General features: G+C 61.7%; 1 protein-coding gene across 1 annotated transcript; it reads right to left on the reverse strand.

Annotated features, from left to right (window-relative positions):
• Positions 1-3,085: 3,085 nt before the first annotated feature.
• Positions 3,086-10,735, reverse strand: TCEA3 (transcription elongation factor A3). The gene is made up of 14 exons (XM_049820948.1): positions 10,384-10,735; positions 8,665-8,727; positions 8,434-8,539; positions 7,929-8,076; positions 7,551-7,619; positions 7,252-7,320; positions 7,041-7,124; positions 6,666-6,743; positions 6,411-6,565; positions 5,928-5,989; positions 4,834-4,983; positions 4,077-4,223; positions 3,900-3,971; positions 3,086-3,764 (listed from the first exon to the last, which is right to left on the reverse strand). The coding sequence occupies exons 1-14, from the start codon at positions 10,450-10,452 to the stop codon at positions 3,756-3,758; spliced, it is 1,281 nt and encodes a 426-aa protein (XP_049676905.1). The 5' UTR covers positions 10,453-10,735; the 3' UTR covers positions 3,086-3,755.
• Between the last annotated feature and the right edge of the window lie 125 nt (positions 10,736-10,860).

Consider the following 10,860-nt stretch of genomic DNA (forward strand, 5'->3'; position numbering starts at 1 on the left):
GGCTTTGCTGGAGAGGGACGTGCGCTCAGCCATCCTGATGTGCGATGCCACAGCCCAAGGCATACACAGGATTGGGCTTAATTGGCAGATCCGGGAGCAGATCCAGCTCCCATGGGCCAGAAGTAGCCCCCAAAACACACCAGCCTTCTGGGGAGCCATGCAGCCCATGGCATCACCCCAGAGAGGGTCCAGAGGGGCCTGACCCTTTCCTCCGTGCTGAGGGTGGGTCCTGCTGCCCAGGGTGGGGGGAGCACGGGGACCCACACTGCGGGGTAAAGGCCAGTTCCAGAATGGCATTAATATGGTTCGATTCCAACACGATTCCCCACCAGCCACGCCATCCTCTTTCCAAGAAGCCCAGGTACGCGGCAAGCCCTGGCCGAGGGTCCTCCCGAGACCAGCCCTCCCGGGGTGGGGGGGTCAGGACCCACCACCTCCCGCTCCACCCTTGTGGACAGGGACCCGCCATCCTGCTTTGGGGGGGCCAGCAACTGGGGCCAGGGGGGGTTAGCGAAGCATTGAGCGAGAGGATGGGGAAATGAGGTTGCCAAGGAAACTGCTGAACAGCAAAGCGCTGATTTTTTTTGTCAGGACTGGAAAAAATGCGGGGGAGAAGGGCAGCGGCGAAGACCCACGATGCAGGCGAGCTGGGGGGCTGGGGGTTTGAAGTCTGGGCAAGCCGGGATTGCAAAGCAAAATGTGGATGCTCAGGTGTCTGTGTGCTGGATTCCACATCTGTGGGACAGAGCGTCTCTTGGGGGTGGCTGAGGGCAGGCCATGGAGAAGGGATGCAGTCCGGTGGCACCAGCGGTGGCTGTCCCCTGTCCCTTGCGGTGGCACAGGGATGTGGCTGGGGGGGTTGGTGTTTGAAGCATTGCGGGTTGTACATTACAAATAACTCCTCCATCACATCGAGGATTCAGCGGCTCATGCAGGGCAAGGCAGGGACAGGCTGGAAGAGGCAGGAGCCTCTGCTGAAGCTTCAGAGCATCCCAAACCTGGAGCTGGGGGGGGGTGCAAAGCCACCGTGGGAGCCCTCCAGGCTCTCTGTGCACCTAGCAGGGACCGTACAGGTCTCGCCATCATTGCAAGGTCATGAACAGCCCCAGGTGGAGCCGGGCCACCCGCTCCCAAGAGCTCAGTTCAACCCAGGGCTGCAAAGGAGCTCCAGAGCTCCTGAGGGCTCTCGGCTGCGCCTCCCTGCCTGCAGAGGCTGTGCAGGCAGCAGAAGGGCAGGGGAAGGAACCAGCTTTAGCATTTGCTGTTTGAAGTCATGGCTACGCCTCTTGAGGACTGATGAAAAATCAGAATTGAAGTGCCTACTTCTCCCAAAGTTCAAGAGTGAGCTCCTGGGCTGAGTACTGGTAAGACAGGCAGCTGCCGGGTTTCTTGCCTGCACTCATTCCTTGCCAGGCTGGGGGATGCGGAGGGGAGGAGGGGATCGTCACCTGCGGAGGAGGGAGGGGAAAGCCCTGGGGACATGGCACCTATGGGGCTGACAGCTGGGGAGGGGACAGCAGGATCTCACAGGGGGCTCAGTCAGACCCCAAATGCTGTCAGCCATCCCAGTCTGGGGACTGGAAATTTGGGAACTGGGGTTTTGTCACACACACAGGGATGTTTGTGCCCTCCCCGTGGAGCTCAGCCTGGGGCAGTGTCCCCAAGAGCCACCCAGAGCCCATTTAAACCCCTGGAAACAGCTGGATGCCAGAGACCCCCTTGCTGTCCCCTGCCCCAGTGACACCCACCAGCTGTGTCACAGGGGGCCAGATCCTGCATCCCCCAGAGCATCCTTCAGGGCCAGGAGCTCCCTTGGCCCCAGGCAGGTAGGAAAACGCTCCCGGGGTGTTGGGGACCCTTGCATGGATGGCAGGGGAGCCTTCAGCAGTGCCCAGCTCTCCGGTTTGCCTTCCCTGCTCCCTTTCCTCCGCTGGGATTTCTCAGGGGACCTGGTGGGAGGTAGGGTAGACCTGGGTGACGTTTCCCCTGGGGACATGTCCCCTGCAGGACAGATGGACACACGGGGATGCCACAAGCTCCATCACAAAGTGTTTGGGGCCAGGCTCCCTCCAGTACTGCTCAGACACCTTTACTGGACTGCACTGCAAAAAATATAGGTCCCAATCTCCCCGTTTCAGCCTTGTCCCACCCAAACGTGCCCTGTTGCACCCTGGGGACAGCACGTGAGCCCCGGTCCTGCACGCTGCTGGCGCGGTGCTGCCCGTCCTGCGCTCCCCTTGCCGCACAAGGTCACGCTGATGTTTTATTCATCCCCCACAATCCACTATATTCCTTAATTGCAGCCACACACACTTTGCAAGTGTAAATAATTGCCTTGGAGGCTTATTAATCATTTTGGCGTGCTAACAAGCACCACAGCCCAAAGCACGCTCTCAGGGGGCTCAGGGGTGTCTGACCCTTCCCTGGGCTGCCAGGAGCCCCAGAGAGTGAGGGGTTAGCACCCAAATCTGGGTGCAAACTGCCTTGAGCGCTGCCTGGGGAAAAATTTCACACCTCAGCCCAAGAATAAAAAAATTAACGATCCATTAATCCAACAGCTCCACCGTCCTCCTCCGCTCCTGCCCATGGGCTCGCGCAGGCGCAGGAGCAGGACCCTCATCCCCTGTCACCTGCCGTCACCGTGACCTTACCTGTGTCCCCGTCACATCTCGCTGCCTCTGAACGGAGCCGCTGGGAGAGGCTGGTGGCAGCAAGGGACGGGCTCGGTGCCACGAGGCTCCATCCTGCACCTCCTGTAGCCAAAGGTGCATCTCTCGGCTGGTCCCCGATGCCCTTTTCCTGGAAAACCCTCCCGGCTGTCGGTGGAGGTGCTGCCCTGCCATGGGACAGCCTTCAGCACCCAGACCCAGCCAGGGAGCTGCTCCGGCCTTAATTAAAGGTCTTTAATCACCAGGCAGCTGATGGATGAGCATCAAGCTACCGGTACATCTCAAGATGGTGGATTCAAGACACATGCTGGAGCTGAGTGGGGGCTCTTGGAGAATCACGAGGCTTGAGCCAGGGGGGGAGTATGAACCGAGACACAGGTCCCAACCCCGCTTCAGAAAGCAGTCTGTGCCGCAGAGACAGTTCACACCTTTATTGCTCTAGCTGAATGGGTTTTCCCCACTCCTTTCCCCCCATTCCTTCTTCTTTCCTGGAGACACAGTGCCCTCAAGCCAGGATGGATGGTCCACGTGTCACAGAGCAGAGGGACACAGTGGCATCCCACCAGCATCCAAACACCTTGCAGCCACCCTGTCTCCCTCCATGTCCTCCCAGCTGCGTGCACTTAGGTGAGGAAGAAGGTGTTTGGGTTAAAACCTGGCCCTTTCCCACCCCCAGCCCCCAGGACAGTGGCACAGCCCCACGTCCACAGGGTATCGTCCCTCCTGTCCCCAAATCGTCCAAGTCCAGGTTTCCCCCAGGGAAGGGCAAGCTGCCCAGGTCAGACCAGTCTCCCTTTCCACAGATGTCTCTGTTCCCAGTGGGCTCTCAGCACACCCCAAGCAAAGGGCAAGTATTTACAGGGAGGAACCGCTTGAATTCACCAGGGTCTTCTCAAGCAAACCCGCCTGTTGCCGGAGCCTGGCTCCCTGGGACATTTGAGGGAGCCCAGTGCAAGGAAACAGGGAGCCGGGGTGTAGGGACCGGCACTGCCCCATCACCCTCCCTCCCCATCCCGGCTGCTCGATGTGGCCGTCACAGCATCCCGTCTCACACCACGTTCCCTCCAGCCCCATCACTGGGCACCATCAGCAGAACTGCAGGAGAAGCAGAGCCCAGGGTGGGTGGCGAGTCCTCATCCAGCCCCCCGGCACGGTTTCAGGGGGTTCTGCTATCCCCCCGGACTGGGGAAGGGTTGGGGTGCCCAGAACCCCCCCCAGTTGGGCACAGACCTTCCAGCGGTTCCCGCATTCATTGCACAGCACAAACGTCGTCATGGGCTCGTCGGCGCTGCGCGTCTGCACCTAGGATGGAGCGGGCAGCTGGGTCAGCAGAGACCCCTCCGGCATTCCCCATAATCGGGGTCCCCTGGGGACAGGGGGGAGCCCCGGGGGCTTTGCAGGGCTGACCTGGTTGTACGTGCAGTTCTTCTTCTTGCACTTGCCGCACTGGAAGAGGTCGGTGACGGTGCCACCCGTCTTGGCCATCTGGTGCTCCCGGATGGCCTCCTGGGTCATGGCATTCCTCAGCTCCTTCAGCTCATCGCTGGCCATCTCCTGCCACCAGCACCAGCCCGGCAGGGTCAGCGCTGCCGCGGCGCTGCCCGGGCGCTCGCAGCCAAGCCGCCACAGGGTGTAAGCCACAGTGGTCCAGCACCCTCCCCATCCTCTCCAGGACCAGGACCGCTCACTGAGTTTGCTGGAGGGCTCGGGCCCAACCAGATGAAACAAACCACCCCATCCTCAAACCCAAACTGCTGCCTGCGGAGACCTGGCTCCCTGCGGAGGGAGCTGCGCTCCCGGGCGCCTGATTTGGGGACGCCGGTGGAGGGGGAGGAATGAGGACCCTCAAGCCTGACTCCTGCCAGTCTGACATCCCACACCCGCCTCTGTGATGGGCTGGGGGGCTGCAAGGGTCTGGGGGGACCAGGCAGTGCCCTTTGCTTTCTCCCTATGCCCGATGCTCCCCAGCACCAGGGTGGGACAGGGAGATGCTGGGACAAGCCCAGTGTGGATGCCACCAAGCCAAGACCCAGCCAGCCCTTGGGCACCAGCACAACCTCCGCGAGCAGAGGCTGGGGGGGGTGGGGAGGGGTCTCAGACCCCCCAGAGGCAGCATGGATGTGGTCCACAAGAGCCAGCCCTGTGCCCCCACCCTGCTCCCCACCTCAGCAGTCATGCGGGCGATGAGGCTGGGCAGGATGGCCCCGCACAGCACGTTCCTCCGCAGGCTGGGGTTCTTGGGGTCCTTCAGGTTGCTGATCCTGCTCCGCACCCGGTTGCGATACTTCATGTCTGTGCTCTTCAGCTCCTGGAAGATATGTGGGGTCCGTCAAGGAATCAAGGAGGCAAGGTAGGGGGTTGCCAGCCCTGTGGGCACCCGCTGCTGCTCTGGGGTCAGTGGTGTTGATTGCCATCAGGGCCAGTGCCCACGTGCATGTGGAGGTGGTCGATCTCCTTGGGGGGACCATGTGGGGGGGTATCCCCCTCCTTGGGTTCAGTAGGATGAAGCACAGCTTGGGATGGGGGGAGGAAAACAACTTCGCATTTCCCTGCTGTGACACCTAAAGGCTGTCGGGGCACAGGGACCGTCACCAAGCCCTGTGCTGGGACGTGGGTTCATGGTGCAGAGGACTCAGCCCGCTCTCCTCCTCCCAGGCTGGCCAAAAAGCCGGTGGCTGCCTGCATGGATGCAGGCAGACAGGCTGAGGTGGCAGCTTTGGGGTCCTGCGAGGCCCCAGGCACACATGGCCAGAATTTGGGATGTGCCAAAAATCAAAGCATACCCAGGAGAAGGAACCACCTTGGGGCTGGTCCCAGTCTTGGGGGGCTGCCAGGAGACCCCCAAGCCTTGAGCTGGGAGTGAACAGAGGTGGCTCCATCCCTGCCAGTGTGGCACAGCCCGGGCACTGCAAAGGCCCAGGGCTGGCAAGAGACACAGGCACCCACAGCAGGCTCAAAAAAGAGACTTGGGCTGGGTTTGGGTTTTAATTCCCCAGGGATGAAGGCAGGTCCCTGAGCAGAGGGGTTTGGGGGGAACACAGAGACCCTTGGACTAAGGCAGGTGCCATGGGGATGCTCTGCTCAGCGTCAGCCTCTAACCAAGGTCTGGGCTCCCTCTGCAGGCAACAGGGACAGCAAAGCCCGTCTGTCACCCTGTCCTTGTCCCTGCCACCCTCTGTCCTGTCCCCACCACTGCTCTTGAGCCCATGTGTGTGTCCCCCAACAGATGGAGCCTGGGGACTCCCAGCCCCCCCAAAGGATATGGTCTTCGATCTCCGATGCCATCTTCTCACAGTTGACACCAAACTCCTTGTAGTCATCTAAAGGGCAGAGAGGCCGAGGGTGGGTGACTTAGGCATGAAACCAGTCAGGTCTCACTGTGCACCGAGAAACCCCCCCAAAAAATCTCACCTCTCCCACTAGACTTGTCCCACGCACCCCATCTCTGAAAAGCCCTGTTTTTACCCAACTCGAACACTGAAATAACTTCCTTATGAAGACCCCATCCAATCCCTTATTGGACACCCTACCAACCTCATTTTCTTTCATTTTGGAGCTGAACATGGAGCTATGAGCTAGAGCTGCAGTTTATTTGCCAGTCCAAGGTGAGTTTGCTGTTGCAGGGCTGCGGGTGCCCCAGGACACAGACCCTCGCTTGTTATTGTAGGGTTGCTCCTATTAGGGCCATCCCGTAGGAAAAACAGCCCAGTTTAGCCTCCAGCACCCCCCAGACCCGCTCACCATCCATGCGGAGGGCGGCCGTCAGCATCTCGATGCACTTGTCCCGCACTGAGTCCCCTGTGAGATAGCAGGGGGCCAGGAGGCAGGGGCTGGGCGAGAAGGGGGGGCTGGTGGGGGTCCGCGGCGTCTCCGGTTTGGCCTTGCTGCTGTTGGCTCTGCAGGGGTGCGCGGGGAGGACAGGCAGGTACCAGGGGCCTGGCACAGCCCCAGGGGACCTGCCGGGGGTCCCGTGGCAGTGGGATGGGTCTCTCCTACCTTTCCTCCTTGCTGTCGCTGGAGTTTCTCCGAGAGCCGGTGGGAGCTGGTGAGGGGCTGGTGCCCACAGAAGATCTCCTGGGGGTGGCATGGAAGGGGACAGTGGGAATGACACCAGAAACGGGGCAGGCAGGCCAGGGGGCAGGGGCTGGTGGCAGGACCTCGGGCACCAGCACATCAGTGCAAGCGCTCAGAAGCCAACAGGAATCTCCCCGTGGGAGGATTTGCTCCTCGTGGAGAATGTCCCAGTGCCCGTGGCAGGATCAGGGCTCCCAACCATCTCTACCCACCCCGGATGCGGGTCCCATGGTCCGAGCATCCCCAAAGGGGATCCCCAAAGCATCCCCAGGCTGCCCAGGGACACCTCCTCCTTACCTCTCCCCTGACGGTCTCTTCTGCGGGGAGGAAGAGGAGGAGACGGCCGAGGTGGTGGAGGACCTTGAGTCAGCAGAGTCTCTCCTGGCAGGACGAGCCCCATGTCAGAAGGCAGCAATAGGGACTAGGCGGTGGGTCCAGACCCCCAACCGCAGCCTGGCGAGGGGCTGGGGTCTGACCTCTCCCAAATCCCTCCAGCCCAGGCACCCACCTCTCTTTCTTGCCATCCAGAGGTGACTTCTTCGAGGACGCAGTGGGGCTCCGGCCCTCACTGGACTCTCTTCACCGCAGAAACCCAAAGGAAGGGAGAGATGCTCTCAGCGAGCCCAGTCCCAGCATCCCCTGGCATGATCTGCTGAGCCAGATCCTGCCTGCCCATCCGCACACCCCATCCCCAGCCAAGTCATCCCCAAGCTCCACCAGCCCCCAGGCTGCCAGCAAAGCCTCCCCCCAAGCTGGCAGTGCCTGGCAGAGCCCGGCACAAGGGTCGATGTGCCCTTTGGCAGGTACCTCTCCGAGACGGAGTCGGCAGGGTGGCCCCGGGGGGTGATGGCACGAGAGCCGGACTTGCTGGGCTTCCTAGGGACAGAGAGAGTGGGGCAGGATCAGATAAGCACCGTTAAAACAGCCCTCACCTAGGGAATAAATAGTATTAAAGAAGTGAAAATTAAAAAAATGCCGTTTCTCCCTCCTCTCACTGAAGGCTGCCCTGGTGCTGCCGTGGCTGCAGGCAACCACCCTTTGGTTCTCCAGCTGTGCTGTCAGCACCCGCAGATACGGATAAACCAAACAACTCGTAAGGAACGAGCAGAGGGTGTTCTCGTATCGGCCCCACCGATGCCTTGGCCATGCGGCTGGTGCCCCCCAACAGCGGGCAGGAGCCCCCACCTCTCCTTGTGCTTCTCCCTGTGCTTCTCAGCTGAGCTCTTGGGGTGCTTCGCCCCTTCGTTGGGGCAGCTGGGAAAATCCAGCCCCTTCTCTTTCTTCTCCTTCTCCCCATCCGTGTCCTTCTCCTTCTTCGGGGTGGTGGAAGGCTCTGGGGGAAGGATTTGGGTGTCAGAGGCATGGCCTAAACCAGTGCAGGGCACCTGGGGAGCTGCATCCCAGGATGGGGGGATGGCTGGGTGGATGTTCAGCCCTTGAGGGGCACGCACTGATTTACACCACTCCATCCCAGAGCAAAAATGAGCCCTTAGAAAATCCATGAAGTCTGTCCATTGCCTGCCAGGACTCAGTTATGGTGGCTGCGAGGCATGGGAGCCTGCACGTCCCAGCTTGGGACTGATCCCACCTCGACCCCCCTGGACAGCATCAGGGGTTTGGGGTGCTGGGATGGCCCGGGGAGGGTTTGGGCTTGGGGAGGGGGTTCCTGCTTCCCCCCGGCATCGCTCACCCAGCAGCCGCTTCCAGTTCTTGATGAGGATTTTGGCCGAGGCCACCACCTCTTCGTCCGAGCAGTGTTTCCGCACCGAGTTGACGGCTACCCCGATCCGCGTGGTCTGGGGATGCACGGCAGGGATGTGTCCTTAGGGATGTGCCGGCTGGCACAGGGGGGACAGGACAAGCCACCCCATGAGGTGTCCCCCTGCCAGAAACTGCTGCCCCCCCCGCCAGACCCCCTCACCTGGAGCAGCTGGATGGTCATGGTGTAGCCTGTGAGGGACTTGAGCAGATCCAGAGCCCCTTCCTAGGGTGGGGAGAAGCCACGGGGGCTCTTGAGGAGCCGGAGAGAAATGGGGGGGGCTGCGCTGAGGCAGCCTGCGTCTCCCCTTTCCTCTTACCAGCACCAGGCAGTGCCGGGGAGGGGACGCCAAGGGGACACAAAGCAGCCCTGGGGAACGCCTGACCTTCCGCAGCAATGAACTCGTAGAAAAATCCCAAACCCAAATCCTGCTGGATCATCCTGGCACGGGGTCACATCTCCTGGCTGGGAAGTAGGAACTTCCCTTAAAGCTTGGGAAAACCCCTCCATAAGGAAACTCTGGGCTGCCAGGAGCTGGGGACAGCCAGGGGACACTTGAGTGTCCCCACACAGGGGTGTGAGGGTCCACGGGACACCCACCCGCAGGGTTTCAGCCCGACCCTAGGCATGCAGCGGCTGCAGGGCTAAACATAGCCCCGGCACGGAGCCCTCCTCCTCCTCCATGGTATTTTTAGAGCCCCAGTAGCAGACGCCAGCTCCCAGGTATCCCCCTCCACAGCGGACACAGCCCTGCACCGGGATGGACCCTCACCCCACCATAAGGGGCTGGATCCGGCCCTCCCGGTACGATGGGTGCAGGGGACGTCCCCACGCTGTGGCCGGACCCTGACTCTGTTTCCCTCCCCAGAGCGCAGGCATGGGGCTGTGGAGCAGGAGGGGTGGGCAGGATCAGTCCCTTGACCCCAGCGTAATTCCTGGTGGGGAACAGAGCCCGGGTGGCTCCCATGGGGTCTGATTCGGTTCCAAGTCTTGGCATCCCCCAAAAATATCAGATCTGGGGGGACGGCAGTGCTGCTCCCCCCTCCCCCGCCGCCCCCCCCCACGCCTGTACCTCGTCAGGGCAAAGGCCGGTGGAAATGGTCAAATATTAACTTTAAGGGCCAGGCTCAACTCTGCTCACCCATGCGTAACCAGACAGCCAGGATCCCTGGATGGATCCCCACCTGGTGCAAAGCGTGGCAGGGCCAGATCCTGGCTTTTCCCCCACAGCACGCCATCGCCAAAGCCTCCCTGGAGCCCCCACCCCTCCGTTTGCACGCTTGCACGCGCTCGTGCGACAGGCAGGGCTGTGGCTGGGTCGTGTCCCCCAGCCCGGTCCCCCCCGGGGGAGTTTTCCCTTGCTCGGGGCTGAGCCTACGGCACCAGCCCTGGATCCGATCGGGTGTTGGTGGCCGGGCCGGTGGCCAAGCACCTGTCGCCCACGTTTGCCTGGGGTCCCACGCCACCAAGGGGTGCTGGGAGTGACCACCCCTGGGACAGACCCCCCCCCCTTCTTGCCCCCAACTCCCAACAGCCAGGAGCAATGGGGTGCAGGAGAGCCCCAAATGGGAGCTAAAATAAAATACCCCTGGGTGCTGGCTCCGATGTTGGGAGGCTGGGCTGGGGTGGCACAGGCAGCACCCTGGGGTGCTGGTGGCACCGGTGGGTGCTCAGCATTGCCTGGACCCGCTCAGGTCCTCAGGGACTGTGAGCAATGGGGGGGTTAAAGAGCAAACCTCCCCCCTCCTTCCCTACCCTGTCCCAAGCCACGCTGCAATATCCAAGCACGCACACACGTGTAAATATGCACACGCGTGCAAACACACACGCATGTGCAAACACGCACACGTGTGCACATCTCAAGGGGCTCAGCCACCTTACCGTGCTCTTCCTGGCCACCATCTTATCCAATTTCTTGGCAATCCGGACCAGCTCCTCAGCGGGCCCCATGCCGGCGGCTCGCGGCTCGCCGGGCTTCGGCGGTCGGTGGAGCAAAACCGAGGTGGCAGCAGGCAGAGCTGGGTGCTGCCGGCATGGGGGTTCGGGCAGGGGTGGGAGGGCGGCCGGGTGCGAAGAGGCAGCTGGGCTGGAAAAGAGCAGAGAAGGGGGGGGAAAAAGGGAAAAGAAAGGGAAGGGAAGGGAGAGAAAGCAGAAAGGAGGTGGGGCTGTCCCGGCCAGTTATAAACTCCTGCCAGGCAGGCGAATTAGCACGGGGAAGGGCTAAATATAGCTAAGAGAGCCGGGCAGGGCCACGATTGCCGGAGCTGGGGGGAGGCGCGTGCCGGGGTGCACCGGGACGCACGCCTGTCCCGGCCGGAGAGGAGCCCATGGGTGCCGAGGGGCCGGAGGAGCTGCTTG

The sequence above is a fragment of the Accipiter gentilis genome, chromosome 17 (genome assembly GCF_929443795.1).
Source record: "Accipiter gentilis chromosome 17, bAccGen1.1, whole genome shotgun sequence".
Classification (NCBI taxonomy): domain Eukaryota; kingdom Metazoa; phylum Chordata; class Aves; order Accipitriformes; family Accipitridae; genus Astur; species Astur gentilis.

Excerpts from the sequence above, each read along its gene's own strand:
- TCEA3 (XM_049820948.1), bottom strand. The coding sequence starts at position 10,452 with ATGGGGCCCGCTGAGGAGCTGGTCCGGATTGCCAAGAAATTGGATAAG. Across the intron at positions 8,540-8,664 it reads TGACCATCCAGCTGCTCCAG|ACCACGCGGATCGGGGTAGC; the intron begins GTGAGGGGGTCT and ends GTGCATCCCCAG. Across the intron at positions 5,990-6,410 it reads GGCCGCCCTCCGCATGGATG|ATGACTACAAGGAGTTTGGT; the intron begins GTGAGCGGGTCT and ends TCTGCCCTTTAG.